This window comes from Passer montanus, unplaced genomic scaffold, assembly GCF_014805655.1.
Source record: "Passer montanus isolate IOZ18808 unplaced genomic scaffold, ASM1480565v1 scaffold11, whole genome shotgun sequence".
Lineage (NCBI taxonomy): Eukaryota > Metazoa > Chordata > Aves > Passeriformes > Passeridae > Passer > Passer montanus.
Window position 1 is genome coordinate 16,252,376 of NW_024357613.1, and position 26,238 is coordinate 16,278,613.

At 36.5% G+C, this 26,238-nt stretch overlaps 1 protein-coding gene across 6 annotated transcripts in view; it reads left to right on the top strand.

Moving 5' to 3' along the window:
• The window catches only part of COL12A1 (collagen type XII alpha 1 chain), a 100,631-nt gene that overhangs the window by 72,048 nt on the left and 2,345 nt on the right, over positions 1–26,238 (top strand). For 5 of the 6 annotated variants that reach the window (XM_039728835.1, XM_039728846.1, XM_039728865.1 and 2 more), the window contains 18 exons: positions 57–95; positions 190–328; positions 2,473–2,615; positions 2,989–3,098; positions 7,797–7,946; positions 8,351–8,428; positions 9,018–9,104; positions 9,946–9,999; positions 10,531–10,626; positions 12,075–12,128; positions 13,066–13,119; positions 14,323–14,376; positions 15,477–15,548; positions 20,810–20,845; positions 20,953–21,019; positions 22,582–22,770; positions 23,809–23,877; positions 24,904–25,074. In XM_039728835.1, coding sequence (XP_039584769.1) covers positions 57–95; positions 190–328; positions 2,473–2,615; positions 2,989–3,098; positions 7,797–7,946; positions 8,351–8,428; positions 9,018–9,104; positions 9,946–9,999; positions 10,531–10,626; positions 12,075–12,128; positions 13,066–13,119; positions 14,323–14,376; positions 15,477–15,548; positions 20,810–20,845; positions 20,953–21,019; positions 22,582–22,770; positions 23,809–23,877; positions 24,904–25,074 — 1,662 coding nt within the window. Of the gene's footprint in view, positions 1–56; positions 96–189; positions 329–2,472; positions 2,616–2,988; positions 3,099–7,796; positions 7,947–8,350; positions 8,429–9,017; positions 9,105–9,945; positions 10,000–10,530; positions 10,627–12,074; positions 12,129–13,065; positions 13,120–14,322; positions 14,377–15,476; positions 15,549–20,809; positions 20,846–20,952; positions 21,020–22,581; positions 22,771–23,808; positions 23,878–24,903; positions 25,075–25,470; positions 26,230–26,238 lie in introns of those variants that run through there. The other variant, XM_039728874.1, reaches the window with a different exon arrangement.

Consider the following 26,238-nt stretch of genomic DNA (forward strand, 5'->3'; position numbering starts at 1 on the left):
TTCATATTCTGTTAGGCTTAGTAGTTTTGAATTATATATTGTTTCATATCTTTCAGCTTGTCCCCTTATTTACTTGGAGGGATACACTTCACCTGGTAAGTAATTGTCTAATATTTTGGCATAGGATCATTTGTGTCTTTTACAACTCTACAGTGTTTGTTATTTTTTATTTTCTTTCTGGACTTAAAGGTTTCAAGATGCTGGAATCATACAATCTAACAGAGAAGCATTTTGCTTCTGTACAAGGAGTTTCACTGGAAACAGGCTCTTTCCCAAGCTATGTAGCATATAAACTCCACAAAAATGCCTTTGTTAGCCAGCCAATACGGTAAGTAAACCTCAAGACGTCTTATATTTAGGGTGACCAGGTGATGAAGGATTAGCAGAGTTTATAGATAGCATTTGTGTGTTATGGAAGATGCATTAATTTAATGTTCTTTTTACTGAGCTTCAAGAAATACACTCTGAAGCACATCTATCATTGTTTTCATTAAATGTTAATCTATTTCTTCCACTGTGATCATAGCTCACTATTAATCTAGTTGCTTATTTTTCTTTGAAATTATGCCTCTTAATTATTCAAGTTGCATATAATCCACAGTTTATACCTAGGCAGTTGAACAGCAACCCCCTTAGTACAATGAATTCCACGTTGCTGAACAGAAATGGTTTCAATATGGAAGGATTAGTATCATTTTTTCCAGAAGCATTGTTCTTACTGCAGTAGGCAGCACATTGATGCCATTGACTTGGGATAGTTTCTCCTCTACTTGTCTTGCCTTATTTGGCAAATGGAGCAGAGTTTTCAAGGGCCTGTGGTCTTAGAGCTTGGTTATAGATAGGTAATATGATGGTTATGGCCAACATTTTTTCCCAAAGAGAAAAAGGACTTAGTTAGCAGTTAGTTTTACTAGAAGTGGAGCAGTACCTTTCTCCCTCTTTTTTTTTTTTTTTTTTTTTATTTTTTTCTATTTTTTTCCTTTTTTTTTTTTTTTTTTTTTTAATTAGTTTCTCAGTTTCTCTCCCATTTATTTAAGTAAATTTCAAAAAAGGTTGTTCTGGTTCAGACAAGATGCCTAAATATAGCCCATTGTTCCCATTAAATTTAGGAAAATTTAGTTTTCAGGGAAGCCTTTGAAATCGCCTGCAGTCCTGCCAGATTGGGTAAAGATCACAAGCACAGAAGCTGAAGTTTATAAAGAAATAATTTATTTTTGCTAGCCTTCTGAGATCACAGGTTCAAAAGTTGTGTACTTGAGGATTTTTAAGTTCATTGGCATGCCATTAATACCTATAGGGATGATAGGTCTATGATAGCATGGATTTTTGCAGTCTTATACAGATAATCTCAGTTTTGCAACTGTCTTGCATTGGTAGATTTAGGATAAACTGATGAAAAGATAATAAAAAGATAGGCTTCACATTTATTTCATTTTTTTAGAAATGTTGTGGTACACAGTCTAATGTTTGCTAAAGTGGAACTTATTTTTCATGAGAATCCAGAAAATAAAACTCTAGACTGAGTCAGCAAAGCAATAAACTCATACTGATCCTAGTGGCATCGTTGCTTTCATATCTGAAATAACTTGTTATCCAAATTATAAATTGTGTTGCTATATCTACTTTAAAATTTGAATTCTTTCACTGTGCTGTGTGATGTTGTTGACTTAGCGATATGGTTTTTATTGCAGTGTTACTAATTGTATGGATTCATAAACTTTGTCCAACATACAAAGGAGCTCCTCTTTTCATTTTAAGGTTTTTATGTTTATGTTCATGTGACTTCTGAGCTCCATTATAATGGTTAAGGAGAAGCAGTGATCACCTCTTTTCTTGACCTTCTCTTCCTGCATTCCCTCCTTTCCCCTACAGAAAATTCTGGAGGTTGTTTAATGCATGTTTTTACCTACTTTTGGCTCTCTGCTTTTTTAACGTGTAACAGTCCAAATATCAGAAATTTAAACCTGAGCCACTAAAGGATGAGCTGGAGCCCAAACACATCACCAGTTGCAAAGAAGACATTAAATATTCCATCACTGTAGCTGTGCTTGAAGGGCAGCAATAGTTAAATGCTGTTGCCTGACTGAAGCAGGCCAGATGAAAAAAATTAGTAAAGCTGTGGTCTTTTCTTTTCTGTACTTATCAACAAGGAATTTAAAACATGTGTAGTTTATACAGAATTTTGCCACAAGAATACATGCCCAAGAGTTCTTGGTCATATACTGGCAACCTCTCTAATTGTGGTGCTGGGACCAACTGAAGACAGTTGTGAGTTCATCTTAACAAATAACTATATTTTTATATCACAATGTTTTTTTCTATTTGAGAGAGTAGTTAAAATGCTCTCTTCCATTAAATACTGTGGTCTCCCTGTTACTCTTGTGTCTTTTCTTTGAAAAAGAGCAAATAATGATGATCTTATTTTTGTCATGTGTTTCCATGTGAAAAAATGCCTTTATGTTGTCTTAACAGGGAGATTCACCCGGAGGGGTTGCCACAGGCGTACACTATCATTCTGTTGTTCCGTCTTCTGCCTGAATCCCCCAATGAGCCTTTTGCAATTTGGCAGATTACAGACAGAGATTACAAACCACAAGTTGGAGTTGTGCTTGATCGTAAGGATGATTATACTTATTGCATAGAGAAGTTACATGTTACATTACTTTGCATGTGTTCTTACCAAATATTTCCAAACCCAAAGCATTTCTACATGATAAAAGGATTATACATTTTTAGTTTTAAGAAATTTCTTTTAAACTTTGTACATCTATAGATCAGCTAAGAATAATTAATCTGAACTGTACTTCAACTTTAATATTAACTCTAAAATCAGTGGAAAGTACATCTATATACTTACAGGTCATTAAGATAATCTATTATTTGTGTTTACCCAATAATGGGTAAGCTAGATTTTATCTGTAAGGTTATATTAGTATGGTGGTTTCAGTAGTATGTATGAAATTAAATGTGTTATTTTTATTATTGCAGCTGCCAGCAAAGTGCTGTCATTCTTTAACAAGGATGCAAGAGGAGAGGTTCAAACTGTAGCTTTTGATAATGATGACGTAAAGAAAATCTTTTATGGAAGCTTCCATAAGGTAAAGGATTGAAATTATGATGTTGCTTTCTGGAGTACTGTTATTTTAAATAGAAGAAAGCTAAGCACAAGTCACTGTCAGGTGGCTGTATCTGGTTTTTGGATAGTATTTTAAGTTGACATAAGGACCTGCAGATCATGTCAAACAAGATCTCTGAAGTTATAGGTCTTCTTCAATACAGTGTAAGAGACTTGTTAGGAATTTGTTAAGATTGTGCAAGTGGAGGGATATATCTGAAGAAGAAATTGTAGCCTGGTTCCTGCCACATGAAAGAGGAAGAATAAAAGTTAAAGTGGAAGAAAGAAAGAAAAGGAAGTTGTGGTGAGAAAAGATTGTGTGGGAGTGTAATGATTTAAAATCATTCAGAGCAGAGGAAGATACGGCCAGAGAAAGTGAGTAGGCAGGGAATCAGTGTTGGGAGGTAAATAACATATTGAATAAGATTTGTATGTTTAACAAACATAATACATGTGTATGTATATATTTATGATTTTTTTTGTTTTGTTTTTCACTTAAAAACACTGGGCTTGAAGTATTCCAATGTCATGTTAACTGAGGAAGCAACAAGAAGGAGAGAGAGCCCATAAAAGTTCACATTATAATTTAGAATGAAACTTACAGTTTTGAATTGACAAAATGGCTAGTGAAATCTTTACATGTTGCTGCATCTGCCTTCACTTGTCATAGCTCTGTGCTTGCTTTTCTAATTTTGTGCACCAAGTTATGAAAATTTGATGTTCCCAAGCTTCCTTGCCTCTAGTCATCAGGAGGTGCTTGACTCAGGCTACACGTACACCTAAAAATAGTTTAAAAATGTTTTCTTACTGTGTTAAGTATATATGTTTAGGGCAAGAAAGCGAGCTGAAATTGCAACATTTTTGGTTAGCTGAAACTCACATTCCCATGTTTTCATTTATCTCCCTTCTGCTTAGTTTAGTTTTCATCTGATGACTAAATATGGCTTGAGTATAGCATTTGTTTTCTTTATGAAACCATCTTCTACATGACTTGTCACTACCAGCATTCCTTTGAGGATACTGATAAGGGGTTGCCTCTTTCAGCTTCCAGACACTGGAGGCCAGATCATCAACTGAGCTTTGCTAGACTGAAAGCCAGGAAAGATAACTGGTGCTACCATTATAATGTTTTGTGACTTCATCTGTTTAAAACACAGGTGATTATGAAAATAATACAGTTCTATAAAAGCTATTGGTTTCCTCAGAATCTGCAATAACTTCCCAAATTGGTCTTATATTATATCCAGTTATTCTTGTTTTAGAATTTATGCCTGGTTAGTTTAGATTTTAGGCCTTATTATTTTTACTATACGAAGAAAGTTTATGTCATTGACTTTGTAACTGATAGTTGAGTAGCTTTGGATCATACCTACATTCAACAGCCTTTATTTTGTCTAGTGGTGTGGAGCTCTCCACATGCTGTTCTACCAGCAGTCTGTTTTAAATATCTGTTGCTAATTTAGTTGATGTTTAGAATCATGTTTTCCCTTAGTTTCTCTAAATATGATAGAGCTGAGCAAACTTATCTGACAGCCCTTACAGTGATGTTCTATCATTTATCAGAGCAAATGGATAAAAATTTGTGACCCCTGCTAGCTGCCAGAAAGTAGCAGTTATGTAAAATTGTCAAAATTGTCTATTACACTTTACAGTAAAAAAAAAAATAAATTACAGGGCAAATAAAAATCAAAAATTTTGTATGATTTTAATAGCTAAATGCAGTAATACATATGGAGAGAAAGTGATCCTAAGATGCCAAAAAATGAACAGGATTATTAGTGATTTGCAAATTATCTTTAAATAAAGATAAAGCTTTACAATTACGAATTCTTGCTGAAAAGACTATTTCCTAAGAAAAAAATTCTCAGTTACTTAATGCAATGTGTAATTCCCTGTCTTTTTTCCCCAGAAAGGAATCAAAAGTTCAGATTTTGATAATATTTAAAGTAGTGGGAAGAGCCTTGGTTTAAAGCAATATTAGGGAGTTTTCACCATGAAACTAAGATTACTTTTCTGGCTTCTCTCCAGATGATTACTAAAATTGCTATCTCAGTCGGGTTGTTAATGATAGCATAGTGGGCTTCCCCAGCCCACCTGCTGGGAAAGCCTTATGCATCACCTGTGTTGTTTAGCTCCTAATAAGGGATAGCAGTAGTTTCAGATGAATGAAGGAAGGAAAGTAAGATTAACACATTTCTAAAGGTACGTTTGCAATTCCTCCTACCGTCCAGTTTCAAAGAAATGACAAATCTTCACAATGCAAGAAGAGGTTTTCCAAAATATTAAACATTTTTGTGGCTTTCATTTGATGATTTACTGGCTTATTCACTGAAATACAGTTAACTACACCTAACTGAGGGGAAATTTACTTTGGCAGACTTGAAGGCTCTGTGCAGCAGAGCCATGGTGAAAGCTGTTGAATCTGGCAAGTTTGGTAGGAAAAATTCAGACTGCCTGAGACAGTCATTAAATTTCTAACTGATGTTTTGGAGAGACAGATGACTTCTACTTTCTTATTCTTACCACACTAGACTTCCTTTTAGCTTGCCATTTTGCAGTAGTTAGCAAGAGAAAATTTGATAATGAGTGTATATCTTTCTGCTGATATACAATGGGAAATTAGTTTGCCTGGCTTATTGATGAGATTCACTTAGCAGCAGATCAGAACACCATCAGAATTTGTCTTATAAGGCAGCTGGAGAGAAAAATTAAAGAATGTTTTCTTTCCTAAAATGTCATAAATGAAATAAATAGTCAGAACAGATTCTTTATGTTGGTGTGTTAGAAACTGTTGAAAACAAAGTGTTGGAATTGAATACAGAGACGTGTTATTTACTGTAAACGGCAGATGCCTCCTTTAATTAGATTTATTGCCTAGGCCATGAGATTCAGGCTGAAATGCAGATCTGGCAGTAAATCAGTGTTTAAGTGACTGAGTCAATGACTTGGGAGAGCTCTCCTTATTTTTGATTGTTGGGATTGCTTCTTCTTTGGATGGATAGGTGATGCTTAGCAGTTATTCCTGTTTGAACCTTTTCAAGCTGATCTCATTCAACATTCTGATGTAGAATTACTTTTACTAAATTGGTTTTTAGTGCTAATGAAAATAATCTATATTTGCTATGCAATGTGTTTTATTTTGTTGAAATTGTGACAAATACTTAATATTCCAGTAGAAGAACTTGCATATTAGATACCTTTCAGAGCTAGCAAATTACATCCGTGGTGTGTTTAAACTGGATGATGCAGTAATAATTTTTCATTATTATTATTCGTTCAAGGAATACGGTTGGGAATTTTAATTAAAATCCCCACTTGTATACACAGCACTGAGATATAAAATGTAAGCACATAATTTAAAAAAAGAGTTTTAGATAAGCTGTGCTGATGCCTTGGAGACAAGTCTGCATGGGAAAATATTCAAAAGGGACAAAAAAAAGAAAAAAATCCCAGGAGATTATTCAGGCACTTATTGACTCAGGACATTTAGGGGAATCTCTCAACTTTACGCCAGTTTTTAAAGCAGTCATCAAATAGCAATATGCTTCTGTATGGTTATGTACTGTGATAAGAGAAGATTTAAAAAATAAATACGTGCTTCAGGGATTCTTTACTTCTGATCTTAATGTGTTGATACTTTAACAATTACGTAGATATTGTAATGATGTATATGAAATATGTGCTGTTGGTAAGGTATATAAAGCCCCTGAAAACTTTCTGTTGCCTGAAATGCTCTTGCATCAACTGCATATTAGATGTACTGAAATGGCCCTTGTTTATTTCTCAGAGACCCCTAAATATTTTCTGTGCTTTCAGAGAAATGTTGAAAATTAACTTTTGTAACATTTGCCATACATATTCTAAATGTTGGGAAAGATAATTTTCGCTTAGGTTTTGTATGTTTCTCTGTTTAAGGCTTACTGTTTTCCCCCAATCTCTTCATTCATGTCTCCTGGTAAATGTACTCTCTTTATTACAATAATTCCTTTCTCCCTCCTAAGTGTCTTCTATTTCCAATAATTAATTGGAATTAATTCCCTTCATATTCCCTGTTTCCCCTTGTTTTGGCATATGTTTGTGTAACCAGATTTCTTTTGTGGAATTTTTCTCTTGCATCTTCCATTATTTTGTCTTGCTCTGGGCAGGCTTCCTTGGTTACTTCCTGGACCTCAATACAGTTAATGCCTCTGTCTGAGTCATCTGTGGAAACTGAACTCTGTATCTTTGGGTCTGAAACAATCCACTCTCTGAGCTACAGAGTCTGTTAGCCAGTGGGCAGTCCTAGGCTTATAAACATCTTGTGTGGTCCCAGCCATCAGAAGAGAACAAGAAATTCTTATATTCACTTCCTTTCAAAAGTTTTTATTTTTTTTATTTTATGCCATCTTAAAAGTTTGTTGAGGAAAGCTTTTAAAATAGTTAATAATAGTCAACTATTACATTAAATAGTATTTCTTAGCTGTGCTTTTGTGTTCATCTTGTTGACCTTCAACACATTCTAAAGAGATTATAAATGTCATAGACTTTCCCTGAGTTTGAATTTTTCCACCAGTTGGAAGTAAATCAGGATTACTGGGAATAAAATTTAAAATAGTACTATTGAATCAGTGAAATACTATTAAGGCGTTAAAGTAACTCTGTCTGTGTGCCATGTCTTAATATTTTGTTAAACTTTTTTCAGGTCCATATTGTTGTTACTTCATCAAATGTTAAGATTTATATTGACTGCAGTGAAATAATGGAAAAACCAATTAAGGAGGCTGGCAATATCACAACTGATGGCTATGAAATACTTGGGAAGCTTCTAAAAGGCGACCGAAGATCAGCAACAGTAAGCAAGAAACATGAATTTTTCCAAGACCTTGACATTTTCTGAGGATAGAGATTAGGGATTGTTGGGAAACCACTGTTGCATCATCCGAAGCTTTCAAGCATCTGTACTGTCAAACCCAATGTACTTAACTGAGAAGTTTATTCTTTGCAGCTTCTTGTTCTAGCAGAATTGCAAGAACAGAAATGTAGTAGCTGGAAGTTGCACTCAGGTAAATTCAAATCAGGGTAGGAATTCTTTTTCTTTTAATAGGGAAAGCTGATAGTGATTGAGTGCATATATTGTGGACACTCAATCACTAGAAATAAATGGAGGAATCATTTTGAATGATAAAGTTGATACATTTCATACTTTACAACATGCCTAATTTAATGATCTTTCAAGAGTATTACTTTCTTTTACAGTTAGAAATCCAGAATTTTGACATTGTATGCAGTCCAGTTTGGACTAGCAGAGACAGATGCTGTGATCTCCCTTCTATGGTAAGTATAAATGAACTAGAGGCTATCCAGAAAAGTGTTATTGACAGTAAATTTAATAATATTATTATTAGGCTGTTATTAAACCTTGTGTACTGACAACTCATCTAAATCACAGTTGTCAGAGCAGCCAGTCTTATTTCAAAGTTTTGTGTCTGAGACAGTAAAGCTGTAATGCTAGAATCGAGCCCCTTAGAAATTTTGCAAAAAAATTGTTATATTTGTATTCCAGTGATGTTTCAAATTCTAGGTACTATAAATGGGAAAATTATTATTTATTTATTTCACCTGTTCTTGGAGTGGCCTTTAAAAAGTAACTGTTCTGTGTCAGCACAAGCTGATTGTCAAAGGCATATAAATACTAGAACAACATTTTCCTTGTGCCTCTATTGTTAATGCCTTGCATAGCTCAGAGAAAATTTGCTAAAAATATAAAAGATCCTGTAGAAACATTTGGAAACCACAGTTTAGCTGTGAGTGTTACTTAGAAACAGGATCACAGAGAATCTTCCTGATACTGTTTCAGAAAAGCATGCTGCCACTGAGTACATTTCTTTAAAAGGACAGTAATAAGTTGTGATTGAATTTTCAGAGAGATGAAGCAAAGTGCCCAGCTCTTCCAAATGCTTGCACTTGTACTCAAGACAGTGTGGGACCTCCAGGACCTCCTGGACCAGCTGTAAGTTGCCAGCTGTAACTATTCACAATAGACAAATTTTCTGATTTTTAAATTTATGGAAGTAGTTTTGTGTAGGTCTGTGGTTTTGTGAAACAAATGCCAGTCAGAGACATAGTTTCTATCAACATATCCTTAACAACATGGTAATCCCTCCCTTTTTCATCAGCTCCTACCACATTTACTTGCTTGTATGATCTTTTCCTATATTTCCAGTGTGATCACTGAGATTAGCTTCTCATTGTTTGATATCCTGAAAGACTCTGGCCCACTCTCTTGCACATCATGTACAAGGAATTTTTAATGGACTGAAAAAATATTTTTCCTAAATACAGAGTCAAGATTTCAGTCCAAGGAAAGATTCTTTACTCTGTCAGGGAAATAAATTATGTTTTTTGGAGAGAGATACTAATTTATGGAATGGACATAGTCCTGTCAATTGCTTTGAATATTAGGGAGTTATAGTCAGCCCAGTAGTCATACTTTGAAACCATCAAAAGGTGCTGCATGAGGAATCTAAAGCCCAGTTAAGTTGTCTGGTAGTCTACTAGAGAGGTATTCAGAGTTTTTGATGAATATAAATTGAAGTTTATGTCTGCAGAGACAAAAATCAAAATAATAATTTTTCATGGGCTGAATTGGCAAGGCTGAACCTGATGTGGTTTCCCTGAGTTCCTGATGCATATTTCATTGTACTACTCTTTTTAGCAGTATGATCTGTACACTTCAAAACTTTAGGGTTTCACTTAAGAGTTTGTTAAAGAGAATTTATAATGCACACAAGTATTATGCGCCTTTGATTTCCGTGTATTAAATACATTTTCTTTCCAAATACTTAATATAGGGTGGCCCAGGCGCTAAAGGTCCCAGAGGTGAAAGGGGTTTGACTGGATCATCTGTAAGTATGTTTCCCAAAATGCATCTATAATGTTGTTACTACAGGCTTACCTGTATGAAAAATTTTATGCTTAGTTTAGTATATGCTTTAGTCTAAGAATGTAGATTAAAAATTTAGTTGAAAATGTGCCTTTATGTTACTTATGTGTACCTTATCTATTTGAGACTATATATCTCAGTCTATATAGCCCCAAAGGCATTGACCACACATCATGATACTGGGATTACGTGCATCAGAGTATTAATACACACTCTACAGAATTGTTGTTCTGTCATCTGTACAGAGGACATGGCAATACTTCTAATTGGCACTGTCAGAGGACATGTATTGGCCTGAGACTGCCCACATGAATCAGAGAATAACTTATGAAAGAGTATGCCTCTTGAACAGCTATTTCTACTGTTGTTCTGAAGTATTAAATGTGTCTCCAGGTTTCTGAGTTACCTTAAGTGTCTAACCCAAAGCATTTTGCAGTTATGGATTTCAGATGAGATTGTAATTTACAATTTTGTTTCAATTTTCTGCTTTAAGGGCCCTCCTGGTCCTCGTGGTGAGACAGGTCCTCCAGGCCCTCAAGGTCCCCCAGGTCCACAGGGTCCCAATGGGCTGTCAATCCCAGGTGAACCGGTGAGTGGCCCTTCTGAGTGCTATCAGCAGGCAGTGACATCAGCTTGTGTGGAGCCAGAGCTGCCCGTGGGGATGGTGGCCTTGGGAAGAGGGTGGCAGCTTTACCAGAGCATTCATTTGTCCCTGCAATGCAGTAGCATTGTGAAGCACATATTTTTCTGAAACAAGACTCGTATTAAAATAGCAATTTCTGCCCTGAATGCTATGTGTACTTATGGGATTCTAATGAAGGGACAAGGTCTGAGTGCAGTAATGTAAGTTGTGCTTCTCTGCTGTCAGTCTTAATGGCTTTTTATTGAGAGTTGCTAGGCATTCCAGTTTAAGGACTCAAAACTATCAAACTGTGGTACAGGAAGATTAAGCATTCACTATTACTTTGAAGACTTTTTCACAGACTTACATGTTCAACTTCTATTTTCTGGCTTAAATCAGTAGCTAGGGGTTTTCTTGGCAACAGCATCCATATTTTAGCAAGATGCTATTTCTGATTTCATGTGCATACCTTCAAAGTCAGAGTAATTCTTATTAACACTATTGAAGTCTCACTGTGTTCTGGTTTTTATAGAAGACTGCATGCATAACACTGCATTGTGAATGTATTAAGGCTGCTTTTGCCATATTTAAACTAATAAGCACCCTAAAAGCAATAATATAATTCTGATGTTCTCTGTTTAGGATTAACTTGAATTTTCATATATTCATGAGATTTTTTTATGAAGTCTTTGATCAAAATAGAAAGTCTATGGAAAGAAGAAATGATGTCTAATTGCACGCTGTGTCATTTTTCATTTGAAAGTTGGTTACCTGCTCCATCTGTAATGGAATTTGGGAAATGGAAAACAAAATGCGCTTTAAGATAGACATTAGGAACATGTTCTGTTTTGTAAGGACAGAGTAGAATGATTTTGTTGCCCTGTGCAGATTGTTTTCATGCTTTTTTGGGTTATATACACTGTGAGGAAAAAATTATTAAAGAAGATCTAGATGTATCAAACAGCAAGAAAAGAAAAACATTCCTCTTACATAATAAGATAATTTGTGTAATACAAACAAGACTTTTTGTCACATTCACTTGAAAAAGTCTGAAGAATGAAAACACCAACATTTGTGGAATTTCTCATTAGCTAACATGAATTTAGGGCATTTTTGAGTCATGTACTTTTGTTTTTCGTATCAATTGCAGACCATGTTCTCAGTCTGTGTTTACAAATTTTTTGATAAGTACCACTTGTTAATGCTGGATTATAATGCAAGCCACTGTAAAAAAATGAACGTTATATTGCCAAGTTTAGCTCATGTGGGTTTGGACTGTGCATTTATGCTACAGTGATGGAGCATATAGGGAAGACAAGCTAGTTGTAAAAGGCAGCACATTGCTCCTTTATGTGCTCCTACACCTTGTGTCCTAGAAGTATGATGTATTCTGTAACCATTTGTGAAAACCGTAGGGCCGTCAAGGAATGAAAGGGGATGCTGGCCAGCCTGGACTCCCGGGGCGATCGGTAAGTTGGCACTTAGACAAGGTAATGTCATTTTGCACTATTCCTGATGCAGCTTGGCTGCTGGACAGTTGTCTTTGACATCACTAGGAGTCATGGGCTCTTCTCATACTTCCTTGGGCCACAGTTTTGCAAACACAGTTATTTTACACTTAGAAATTGGAAATATAGGTAATAGTAAACCATTCAAAATGGCAAATGTGAAAAAAACAGCTGTGCTTGATCAAGCCAAATGTCCATTTGGCTGTGAATGCACAATGAGAGACTGTTTGATTAGGAAGAGTGCTCTGATAATTCCCCAGGAAGGTCTGTCATCTTCTGACCATTTGCAGTTAAATGTCTTCTAAAATACAGATTGTAGAGCCTTTGCTGCACCCTTCTTTAGCAATGTTGTCTAATTACTTTCTACTTTTGGAATTCAAATGGCCTTGGGCCATTAATTGTATGCTTTCTGAAAGATGAAAACAATATCAAAGTTCAGTTACATGCAGGTTTCTGTATTGTAAACTCTACAAGGAGGAGAAAAAACTAGGATCTTTTTTAATTGGCCCAATTTATAGATAATCTAAGGTCATTGATCTGCACATGTCCTGGCATGATGAATATTCCTGGGTTACTGTATTGTCCTTAATTTACTGATGATACAAAGACTACATGAAGAATGCTTAAGTGTTGTTGTGAACTTAGTTTCATATATCAGATAAGGTCAGCCATGGGCCAAGGGCCTTGTATTCCTTATCTGTTTCATTAGTCCTTATAACCCTGAGCAGTATAATTTTAGGGATTGGTAATGTCCTTTTAGGAAGCAATGCTACATGTTAGTGTACAATGACATTAGACAGAAAGGAGGAAAGGACATATATACTTGTGATATATGGGATGACATAGCAGTGATATTTGTTCTGTCATGGATACAATTTCTCACTCTTTCTCCCTGCAGGGAACACCAGGTTTACCTGGACCACCTGGACCAGTGGGACCTCCAGGAGAAAGGGTAAGGTTTCCTCAGTTTATATTCTGAAAAGACCAAGTAATGTAATTTTTATGTTTTGTCAGTTTTTTCCTATTCTTTATATATCTTTCAATTTTCAAATGTTTTTTCAAGAGGAATCCTTTTATCAGCATCCCTGCTGGAGAGAAAAAAGCAGAAGGGTTGGAAACACCTCAGGGGTGAAAACCTCTCCAGACAGCTGTTGGTAGCCAGATAGGTTCTGTAAAAATTGCCCTGCTCCCTCCCTTGATGAGGTTCTCAGCTGCCTTCACCCTTAGAGCAGTGTGTCCCCAGGGCAGGGCTCTGCCAAGGGACTTGGCCCTGCTGTCTTCCCCACATTGTTGCTGCTACAGGGAATCCCTTTGAAACTCTGCTTATGTCAACATCTGGGAGATGCCATATTGGTAAGGAATCTGTCTGTGCCAAACTTGCTGTGAAGTTTAGGCTTGCCCCTAAACCTTTGGCTGTCAGGAGCTTCTTTGGGTGGAGAACTCTGAAATGTCTTCCTAATGAAGGGCACATACACAGGTATTTCATTGTGGAGTTGTTGCAATTCCTTTCTTTGAATTGGAGTCAAGTAAATCTCTTTGGTTGTCGCAATGGAATATCGCCTTTAAGATGACTGAATCAATTATTTGCCTTTACAGTCAAAATTAATAGCTGACACATGCATTTATAGCTGTCCTTTAGTGGGAATTCATAGCTGGAAATGAAAACAGATGACCATGTGATAGCCAGTTGCCAAAGAGGATACTGTTGGATTGCTGGGTCATGGGCCATCAACATCCACTTGTGAATGCTATGTCGGATTACTGAAATGGGATTTCTCAGTCTTCATTCTTGCAGGGGAAATATCTGAGGGGGAGTTTGCTTTCCAGTTAAGTATAAATCTGTGATGGTCCAGTTAAACCATGAATGAGAGTACAGTGAGAAGAGAGATTTTGCTCCTCTGGGATAGAATAAAGATTCCTTTTCTTAAAAATATTAAGAAATATTGATTTCATTTTCAGTTAATCAACAGCAGCTGAACATCTGAAGTGTCTGAAGCTCATTGTTCCATAGCCTTCTCCAGCATGATTTGTGATAGCTATTTTATAACTTGTACTGTGGATAGGTTTTAAAAGAAATGCCAGTAGTAATCATATATATACAATTATATAATTGTAAAGACCACTTTTCTCTAATCTTGCTTTTGTTTTTGAATAGGGTTTCACAGGAAAAGATGGTCCCACAGGTCCCAGAGGCCCACCAGGACCAGCGGTAAATATAATTTTGTCTTTGATATACTCTGAATTAAGAAACCTGAACCAAGAGAGGGCCATATTGACATTTTCAATTTCTGTCAAATATGAAATGGATCCTTTGCTCAGTCTCCTAAATGGGTCAGAAAAATTCTTGGTAGAAGGTGAGCAGAGAGCTGGGCAAACCATATATTCACAAATGCTCATAACAGTGGTTTTGAAACTGATTTCTGCCAGGGTAAATAAGGGAAGAACCAGTTTATCTGGTTATTTAGCCATGATCTTTAAATGCATAGCTAGGACCAATTGGCTTATTACTTGTACCCTGGTGAAAACAAACACTGCTAATACTAGTTTTTCTTGACAAGACCATTTGAGGATTAGTTTTTGCTTACAGAGCTGCTTCATTGTGTTTTGTGGGACCATGCTAGAAAAGAGGCTGGCTGCTAGAGAAAAGCCTGTGTTGAGTCACACAGCCTGAGATAGGCAAGTGCTGCAGCACCATGACACTGGGTCCAACCTATAGCAAGTTGGAATGTGCATTTCCAGAAGGCAGATGTACACAGAACGCATATTTGCATTATATATATAGACAGCAGTCTCTGAGGCAGGGTAGTATTTGGGCTGGCCCCATGCCCCCACAATTGTCCTCCTCATGTTCCTTTGTGAATGTGCAGATGAACTTTTGTCACATAATCTGATACTGGTCTTTAATTTTTCTTATTTATCTAGTATCACTAGAACGGCTTATGGTCTTCTAGTTGTGGATTTTTACATGGATAACAGATCTGCTAGGTGAACTTAGAAGGCCCAACTGTTTTGTACTGCTTTAGGAATCGGTCATTAAGAATCGTACCAAAAGCATATACACCCCCTCTGCATCTTTCAGTGCCACAACGCCTGTTAAACCGTGGCGTTCCATAAAAGAACACATTTCTAAGAGGAAGCAAACTGTTTATTCTGTAAAAAAATTTTCAAGCCTGATATGTACCTAGCAGAAAAAAACCTGATAGGAACTACTTTCAATATTTCTTTGTACTCAATACAGTAACACATTTCTTATTAGTGCTTAGGTAATTGTGTATTTCCACAATTCATTTTACTTGTCTTCTGTTGCAGGGTGCTCCCGGAGTTCCAGGAGTTGCTGGTCCAAGTGGAAAACCAGGGAAACCAGGAGATCGTGGGACACCAGTAAGATAATGATACACTTAGAATATCAAATTTAAAATTACAGTCTGTTGATGAACATGAGACTTCTGCTGCTTGAAATAGTTGTCTTGCACTTATGATGGTGGTTAATACAGTGGAGCTGACCTAAACCCACAAGTTTTTTTTTTTTAAATAATTTTATTTTTACAGTATGCCATTTTGCTGAGTTTAATAGTTGGGGCTGGAAATTGTGGTCTCTGGTTTCCACTAAAAAGATTGTAGGCTATTATGTGCCAAGACATATATTCATCCCTATACTGCATAAGCATGGAAAACTAGGTCAGCAAAATGATTGTAAAGTCTTTACACTAGTGCATGTGTGTGTAGTAAAAAAGTGATAAACTGCTGAAGGTGGGCAATCTTTGATAATATTACATAATCAGTTCTCTTTTGCAAATGTTTCATTATTTTTACAATGTTATTTCACAATTATTTAGGAGTGGTTTCTGTAGGTTCTATTCAAACTTTTAAAGTGCTTCCTGAACAGGGAGAAAGAGCAGGAGGTGCTGCCTCCCACCAACAGTTTCAGGAGAAATTTAATTTGATTCATTCATAGGATCTCTGAGAAGTTGTGCTTGAGTCAGGAGTGGAGACCGCAAGTGAAATGAGAAGTCATTCATTACTTGTGAATAACGTATGGCAGTCATCTAGAATTTTCTATCCTGCCTCAGTATAGTTGTATATAAAAAAGCTGGACAATTTGAAAGACTATGTAGTAGGCTGGGAAATTTGATGTCCATGAAGTGGAAGCTCACAGGAGCACCTGGAAGCAGAGTAATTTTCTCATACACATGTTGAATTCAATTTGTGTTTGCTAGACTATAAATTACATTTCTCCTTGTAGTAGAGGACATGGAGTGTCTTAGGAAAATCTTGAAACTTTCCTGCTTTTAGATATACATTGCTATTGGGATATTTGTGCTTGGTTACATGTTGAATAGACGCGGCTGGAACACAAAGTGCTGTGCTTTGTTTACGAGGGAGCTTTAAATTGTCAGGTGTATCTGATTTTTCCTTCACCTAGGACAATGGATAGCTGACCCAGTTCAGAAGATCTTCTGCAGATAAATAATGTGTTTAGAAGGAAATCTGGCTATAATCCCAGTTTAAAGGCTTTTGCAAAGCAAGACAGTCAACTCCTGTCCAAGCACCATGTCTAAATTCTCCTGCACTCAAATTCTTGAGTTCCTTTCAATTAGAAATAAACGTTTTCCCACACAGTTATTGCACTTTTTTGTAATGGGACACTGAGCATTATATTTACCATTTCTAATGTTTCTAGAACAGATCCCAGCAGGAATTCTGGCTTGTACATTGTACAGATGTTCTATCAGATTCCTGGTGGACAGAATTTCAAGGCCTTCCTTTGTTTGCAGTATTACAGCTGCCAAAGGTGCAGCCTGACAGCCAAATGCAACTTGCACTGTCATAAATAATAATTCTGCCTGAAGAGAAAGATAATGAGGCTTCACTTCACCTTTGGTAAATACAAGGAATAAATAATTTTTCACCACATCCTGCCAGTTTTTCTTCTAGCTGAACAATCTGTATTGCTAGTACTGTTAAATGAAAGTGAGGAGAAAGACCCCTGCAAACCAAGGGATATTGCATTCCAGGTAAAAGGTATACAGTTACCTGCAACTTATGAGCAGCTTTGGTGTTCTGAAGTTGCTCCCAGTGAATGTGGTCAGCTGGAGCTCTTTCCTGTTGTATTCAATACCACTAATGTGCTAAGCCAAAGGCAGACCACACTGTAAACGTTTCTCTACCTCACTGTGTACTTATACTAGAACAAGTAAATCCTAGAAGTGTTAACTGAATTTTCATGGAAATAGGAAATTTGGCTTTTTGGTCTGCTTACAAGTACCTCCAAGAGAAACTTAGCTGTTTTTTCCAGTGTAGCAACAAAATGACTGAAAAAGGAACTGTAAGAACATAAATGAGTTGGTAATTTATTGAGAACTGTATGCAGACTATCCTAGAGGAGACTAAAATATCTGTTGTCTGTCTGGTCAGAGAGTGAGAATTCCATATTGGTTCATACACATATCATAAGGTAACAACCATCAACAGTAAGACTCATTAAACTAGAAGAGGATATTGGTTCAAGAAGAAAGGGATATGTTTTCTATGAATAAATATAATGGGAAATAGAAGATGTTGGACTATTAGAGAGGAAAAGTTCCAGTACTTGTTTTATAGGTGTGAGACTGAAAACAGTAAAAATGGGTAGGCAGACCAATCTGTGTTAAGGTAGAGCTGTCCTGTTTATAAAACAGACTCTCTGACAACAGGGTCTGACTTTGTTGATTTAGACAGTTCCTGGGATAAAATGCAAGGCATTTAAATTTTATAAGTAAGGTGCTATTAAACTGATGCCTCCAGGACCAAATAAATTGTGAAAACCTTTTAAGGGTAGTCCAAGTCTGTTGTGAGTTACGTGCAGGTTTTGAGAATTTTGCATTCTCTGCTGCCATGTGTTCACTGCTGTTGCATCCATCTATGCAGATGTCTCAGATGAAGTCTCAAAAAAGCGCTGCTTTGGGAGCAATGAGCTGATGGTTCTTGAGGGAAGCAAACATTCTTTTGGGAAAAAACAATTGAACACATTATCTTTAAAAGTAAAAATAGCAAAACTTCCTTTGTTTTGTCCTCCTTCAGTAGTAGAACTATGCTGCAGCCCCAGCCTTCATCCCACAGCTCAGAAAAATCCCACATGCAGCATAAACCAGCTTTTCCTTGCACTGACCCCAAGTGACTCCCTCACTGCAGGATAGCAACAAAACAGAATGCCAGCAGCAGCTGCTCTTTCTCTAAATGCTGTCAAGCAGTAGGCTAAACTGCACTTTTTTGTCTGTTAAAAGAAAATTAAGTTAAATTTAAGAGGCATATAACAAGGGAGGGAAGAAGACGCAAATAGTAACTCAGTAATTGCAGTTGTAATTATTTTTTAAAAATTTGTTTCTAAAATATCTAGGTGGAAAATGCACTTTATTGTTAACATGGCCAGTCATCCTCTACTCTTCAAATTTTGAAGTTAGTTCCAAATAGGCTCTAGACTTCCAGCCACAAGGCTGAATCAGTGTGTGTTTGCAAGGTCACAAATTAAGGAACGAGGCTCATTTTATTTTAGTGAAATTTAAAATTGACTGTAAATGGCATTTGCATTTTCCTAGCTGGGGGACCTCATTTCCTTGTCTTGCCCTGCCTTGCCTCCTCCCTCTCTTCTTACCTAGTGAATAAACAAAAGATGTACTGTATGATTGCTTCTGGTAGAAGGTCTTACTATGAAAGCCATAGAAAGAATGAGAATAAAACAAGCATGTATTATTAATACATACACAGCAGGTAATTTCAAAGGAATATGCTTGCAGGAAATAGAAAAATTGGCAAGTTTCAAACAGAAAGAGAAGCATGAATAGTTTCTTTACCATTTTTCCCCTCCAGATTTTCATGTAATAGACCAATGCAATTAAAAACCTACAGTTCTGTTCAATTAATGCTTCAGGTACATGTAATAATTTATGAACGAGATGTTAATGTCTGTTTATTTGGGAATCAAATTAAGGTTTTTTTAGTTTCAGTACATCATCATTTACCACAATGTTAATTATTGGAGAATGACAGACAGAAATGTCATATTTTCCTGGTGGTTTTAGTTGTTACCATTTATTTATGGAATGGCATTTACAAGTCCATAGTCTGTTTCAGCATGTGGCTGTAATAAGCCAAAACTAAAAGACAAACATTTCCCTGTGGACTTCAGAGTAAGAAAAATATAGATGGAGAGCAAAGGACAGAAGGGAAAGGATATTCATCAGCTTCATGGGTATATTTTATACATATTAGCAGCTGCCTCATAGGTGGCATAATTTATTCCAATGGCACATTTATGGTGTCACCATTCTAAGTCTTTCATTTGAGTCTGTACAATTAATTTTGCAAGAACGATCTGTTATTCATGATGCAAATGTAGCGTATGACAACTACTTAACTCGGTGATGGATGAACTGTCTCATATTTTCTGTGGCATGTCATGGGGTAGGTGTGTGCAGCTTTGCAGCAGAGAAGCTCCGAGACCACACTAAGCTCACACCCTGACATACCCCAAGGGCATTTGTCTGCCCAAGCCCTCGACAGAAGTCTGTGAAACAGTGTCACCACATTCGAGAGGTATCTGCTGTGACCTCAGTGGAATGATTTTGTGTTCCGTGTTGTTGAGATTAATTGCGGGTACTGTAGGAATGTTATGAGAAACAGCTGCAGCCCACACTTGGCCTTTGCTTTGTTAATGGTGATAAATAGATTCCTTAAAGAAATACTGCACTGCAAAAAGCAGTAACACCCAGGACGTGTGTGTTACTACATGGAGAGCCATGCAGAGCAGCAGATGACCAAACTGATCTTTCACCTTTGTAATATGCCTTATGCTTAAGTAGTAATTTGGTCTAGAAATCAAAATCCATGTGAAATCATGCTAGCCCTATCATTATTCCCAGTATTTTTCACATGCACATACATACATCAAAATTAGAATCAGTCCTCCTGGTTTGCTTCTTTCATAGTACTCTCGAAAACTGAAAACCCCACAACCACTAAACTATTCAAAGGCAAATGGAAAGTGCTGCTAGAGAAAAGTTGACAAATGTTAGTTATTATAAAGGAGTTCAAAGTAAGACTTCTATGAGACATTTTAAAGACTAGAAATGGTTGAGAATTAAGAGGGAAACTGTCATTATAAATAGAATAAGCACTCTCTCCATGTTATGTTTCATCTCTGCATAACTCTATTTCACTTAATATAGAATCCTTTTTAGATGGACTCAAGAATACAATTACCTTTCCTTGACATGTGTTATTCTTCCTAACATGCTTTCTGTAATAAGTTGTCTAAAACTTAAAATTAAACAGTCATATACTCCTACAAGATCATTGATCATTTACACAAATATGATGCTAGAAATTCAACTTTGAAATTGACAGTGTGATCCAAGTGTCAGAATACATACATTTTTTTGTCCTTTTTCTTCTGCATCTATTAGTGTGTTTGATGACACACCAAAGATCATTGTTTCTCCACTCTTTTCTGGTACCTGTTTTAGCATCTCTGAAATGTGAAGTTCAAGAAGAACCAGATCTTCTTGAAGGAGTAAAACTTTTTCTAGAATTTAACGTCTCAAACTTGTAGTTGGGATGAAATAACATAGTCCTTCAGTTGCTTAATTTTTACTTATTTATTTTAGGGTGCACCTGGAATGAAGGGAGAAAAAGGTGACAGAGTAAGTCTGCTTACAAGTCAATTCTTCTCATAATTTTAAAATTAAAGACTATGTATTTAAAAGTACAAAGTGCTAATGAAACACTTGTTTTGGATTTGATTATTTAGGGTGATATTGCTTCTCAAAACATGATGCGAGCAGTTGCAAGACAAGTTTGTGAACAACTGATAAATGGTAAACAGTGTTGCTTGCTTTGTATCCCATACAAGTAATTAACTATTTTCTTAAAAAGAGAAAACAATGGTTCAAATTTGAAGTGACAGATATTGGCCACAGAGCAGAGGAAGAGCTTGACCAATCTGATAGCTGTCCAATGCAAATGATTTGATGGAAAAAATGTAGCAGCAAATTTTTGCCAGATCCAGAGGCTAGCTGGATAGTCACAGAATAACAGAATAAGCTGAGTTGGACCTAATCTGTGGCCTTTGGAAATACACATGCAATCCTAACATTCTGGTGAGGTTCCTTTTGTCATTTTGGTCCAAATTTACTTTATCTTTGCAAAAAATTCAGTATATATTTTCTCATTAAACATGTCTTATCTTCAAGAGAAGGGAATCAGTAAGAAAAAGGATGCTTACTGCAGGTACTTTGCCAGCAGGGAAACTCAAATGAGTGATGGTTAAACACTTTGCACAGAATCAGTGGTCCTATGCAAGTAGAAGCAATATTTTGAAAAATATTTGGAAAAGGACTTCAAATTTAATTTCAGTCCTCTACTGCCACATAGTGCAGCTCTAAAGCCCATGAAGTTGCTCTTTACAGAGGCTTTCTCTCTGATCTTGAATTAGCACTTTTGCTATCAGTAGACCTGCCAAGAAAGACAAAGGCAAACTGGTTTTTAATATTATATCTATTACAAGGTTAAGTGCTGACTGAGGAAAACAGATATACCTTTTGGGTCTTTAAGAGCGCCTGTGTACAGGGAGGAGGATTGTATGGTCTGTGAGGGCTGTTAATACAAACATGTCTATTAGTTAGCCATCACAGAAGAAGTAAAGTACATTTGTGAATGTGTTAGGTTTATGAACAAGGATATCATGTCCAAGATCTTTTAACATTTCTTAGAGCATTCTTGCCTTATTTTTTTCATGTTCAGCTGATCTCTTTCTTCAGTGTTATGCTAGGACTGACACATTATACTAATCAGATGTGTCCATTAAGACTTCCTTCCGGCATAGCTTCAAAATGGTGTTGCTTTTGTTCACAAATCCTTTTATTGGAAATGAAATTTGCCCATATGCAGAAAGGGTATAGGTACAAGCCTGTGCCTCCTACAGGCTTAAGAAAATGACTTCATCGACTGTGCTGCTAACTCTACACATGAATAATTTATACTGCCTCTGGTAGCTGCAGAGGTCTGAAAGCACAGAGAAATGTGATACTAGTGGAGCAAATCCTTTCTGTTCTTCAGAGTAAAACCAACCTCTAAATAGAACTCCAAGAGCAAGAGCACTGTAAAAAATTGCCTCTTTTTTGATTTTAATAGTTTTATGATAATTGTTTTAATGTCATTGGCTTCCAGAAGCTCCCTTACCTTCCCTCCCTGACCCACTCCCTCTGCCATTTATGTTCAGCTTTCTTATTGGACATTCATCTTAAATCTTTCTAAATAATCTGTACTAATTTATTGAAGAGAAACAAAAATAGGATTTAATTAAGAGAGCTAATATTTTATTCCTTCCCACTCTGACAAAAGATTTTCACTCATTTCACATTTTTATTTTCTTTTGAAGGTCAAATGAGCCGGTTCAACCAAATGCTGAATCAAATTCCAAATGATTATTATTCAAACCGAAACCAGCCAGGGCCACCAGGTCCACCTGGTCCCCCGGGAGCTGCTGGGACAAGAGGAGAACCTGGACCTGGAGGAAGACCAGGATTCCCAGGACCTCCTGGGGTTCAAGGACCACCTGGTGAAAGAGGTAAATAAACTCCAAGGCAGCTGTAGTGTGGACATAGTGCAGAGGCTGCCAGAGGAGCAGCCTGCTCCCTTTACCATGTCAGACTAGGAAGCCCTGCTAGGCCAGTTGGTTTCCCTGAGGGACACTGGTGTACTGAAGGGCAAGGTTACATAGATCAGTGCTTTCCTGTCTCTCTCTTGCTCAGGTATCATGAAATACAAGTTGGTATAACATTTTGGCTGCTGTCTGAGACTTCCACATAATATCCCAGGAAAGTAAATGTTCTCAGATCTCTTCTGGCACTATACAGCTGCAGCTTGAAAAGCTGTTTGGAGTAAGACAACTCTTTGCAAAGTAGAACACTGATTAAGAGAGAAAATGAGTCATTAACAAGTATAAATGTAGACCATTAAAGAATTAGATCAACACTCTTAGCTCTTTACAATATACTGAGGGAGGGAAGCAACTGAACTGAAAATAAATATATGAGTAAACCTACTTCACATCTATCTTGGATCACTGCAATCACCTGGGGTGTCTGTAGTGTAGTCTTTTGTGGCCTTTGCTTATTTCCACTACTCAACTATAGTATAGACTCAGTGCTATGTTTTCTAGGATATATTTTATACACTCTTTTAAAAAGGTTAGAATAAATCAAGGAATTCAGAAGAATTTCTTAAATTTTTTTGATTATAACTGTTCCTAAGGTAGTGTAAACCATCCTTTATAGCAGATGTGTGCAAGACTGAAAATACCTTTCTGATTGTAGTTTAAAATAAGATTCTGTGGTGCTTCACTATCTCAAAACTTTTCTATGTTTGAGAGAGTTTGTTCATGCTAAGTTACATCTACATCCTATTTTATTCTTGGATTAGTATATTTATATGCAAATTATTTTCACAAATTCGCATTTGAACATCTGCAGAATATAATTTTTAACCACTCTTGTTGTATTAAATCATGGGTAATAAAAATTAATGTCAGTGAGAGAATGTGAAGAAATATCTGTTGGTGTGGTTTCCTTTCTTTGATTTTCATTGCCTTTTTATTATTCTGTAGGAATCCCTGGAGAGAAAGGTGAAAGAGGAACTGGATCCCAAGGACCACGAGGTTTGCCAGGACCACCTGGTAAATATTTTTTGTTTAATCAGATTACAGAAAAGTAAGAGAAAAGCAAATATTTCTTCATAGAGAACTAGACTTGATATGGTGAATGAACACCCTTTGCCCACTTCATGGTTTTGACATATATTAGAGTTTACTCTAATAAATTTGTAGGAAATCACCACAAAAATAGCAATTTAGAAAGATTTTTGGTCATGGCTAATAGGTGCTTATCTTCATCTTTTAATTTAGTCATCTGACATGCTTGTTAATGTGAAAATGTGTATCATAAAATACATTATCCAAATATTTGACAGATATTTTTCATAAGTCTTGTCAGATGATTCTTTTGTAGTATGTAGGTTTTTTTTTTACTTGCTGGACTACAAATTACTCCCAAATGCAGAGTTACTGGATAATAGAGACAGATTATTTGATTATTAGTTTTGGTTTTTGTGTCATGAAATTTTGTTTATGCCTTAGCATAAATCAGTTGCATCACTTATTTCTGCTCGTAGTTTACTAGGCTACTCATTACAGGAACCATAATATGCTGGCAGCAAATTGTAGCCCCAGTTACTTGAAGCTTTACTTTTCTGCTAACCATAATAAGACTGGTTCCAAAAACAACATTACCTCATCTATCCTGGGGCTACTGGGCAGTATAATTGATGTACTCCTATATTTTAATAGAAATCCAGTGTGCTTGTCTAATCTAGTAGTTTCCCTTGAGATCATCATATCTTACACAAAGGGGAAATTAACCAGAGAATGCATTGGCATTTCTTTCTTGGCTCAAACCTTACTAAATTAGTTTCTAAGAATAAATACTTAAGTAAGCCACACACAGGGAAGAAACTCATGATGAGTCACACTTTTAGATTTCTTCTGTATTTCTTTCTGTTGACCCCCATACAGCAACAGAGTGCGAGTGCTTTCTCACCGAAGACAGCCTGGGCTGTGTAGTCTAGACAGAAGTATTGTTAGCTGTTTTATCAAGATATCTCTTAAAAAAAAAAACCACAACCAACCTCTCAATTCTAAAATTAGGTCCACAAGGAGAATCTAGAACTGGTCCACCAGGCTCCACAGGATCACGAGGACCACCAGGGCCGCCAGGCCGTCCTGGAAATGCGGGTATTCGGGGTCCACCAGGGCCACCAGGATATTGTGATTCATCCCAGTGTGCTAGCATCCCTTACAATGGCCAAGGATTCCCAGGTAGGTTATGAACAACTTAACCTTAACCTTGCCCTAAATAGCCTTCACAGGTGTGGCTGTTCTTACTGAGCTGCTTTACATGAGACAGTCCTGCTAATCTGAGCACAGTGAGTCAGGAGGAGATGGGTCAGTGAGCAGGCCTGCCTCATTGTAATGTTCACGTATATGAGGAGCCATTTAGACTTTGGTCTAGGATTACTTGATGTTATGCATGATTTGTTTTAAATAGGAAGTAGTGCGTAAATATTGTAGTCTTGGTGGTTTTAATTTTTTTTTAAATTTTATTTATTTAATGTAGATGGTTACTAGCTGGTAGTGTTGCTCATAGGATTTAAGTGACCAATTTCTTCTCTTCTTTTTTCCCCCTCTATCACCACCCCTTCCAACCGTCTTCAGAACAAGGTTGAATTCTCCATGTTTCTCTTGAAAAATAAAAGGAATGCTGTGGTTGGCAGTTTCCATGTGTCTCTTTTTGAGCCATGTTAGGATTTATACAAAATTGATTTCTGAAATAAAAATTTTCCACAAGGGAAATCCATTTGTTAATATCAGTGCAGACAACTGAAAAGCACCACTGTCCTACAATATCTACCAAGTTAAATGCCACGGAGTCTCTGATTAACCCTGAGTTATATAAGCCTTCCACTTTGTGACATTACTCAAAGCAGTAGGCTGCTTCTGGAGCCAAAATGAAGGGTCCAGTGACCACCAATTTTTGACTGGAAAGATTCTAATATATTTTAACATGGGGATCCTGCAGGACCACAGTATTGTTAACAAATTAATATGTATGCCTTGCCAGATCTCAAAATTAGTGTATGTGATACTACTATTGGATGTGGTTTGCCTTTAGCGTAATTGTGCATGTATCAATGAAAAGAAGAAAAGAAAAAATATATATATATATGTACACACTTGCAGACTCAGTGATACTGGTTAAAGAGCCAGGTGGTTGTGCAGATCTCACAAAAAATTCTTATTTAAATGAAAAATAAAGAAAATTGTGCGTGTGATTCAGCAGTGTTCTTTCTAGCAAGCAGCTATGTATACATATATAAATATATGCCTAAGACTTAACTGTTATGTATTTAGTTGGATGAAAGTATGTTTTTGCACTTCAGATGGACTTTTTAAAAGACTAACATCATCTTTGACCTGTTTCAG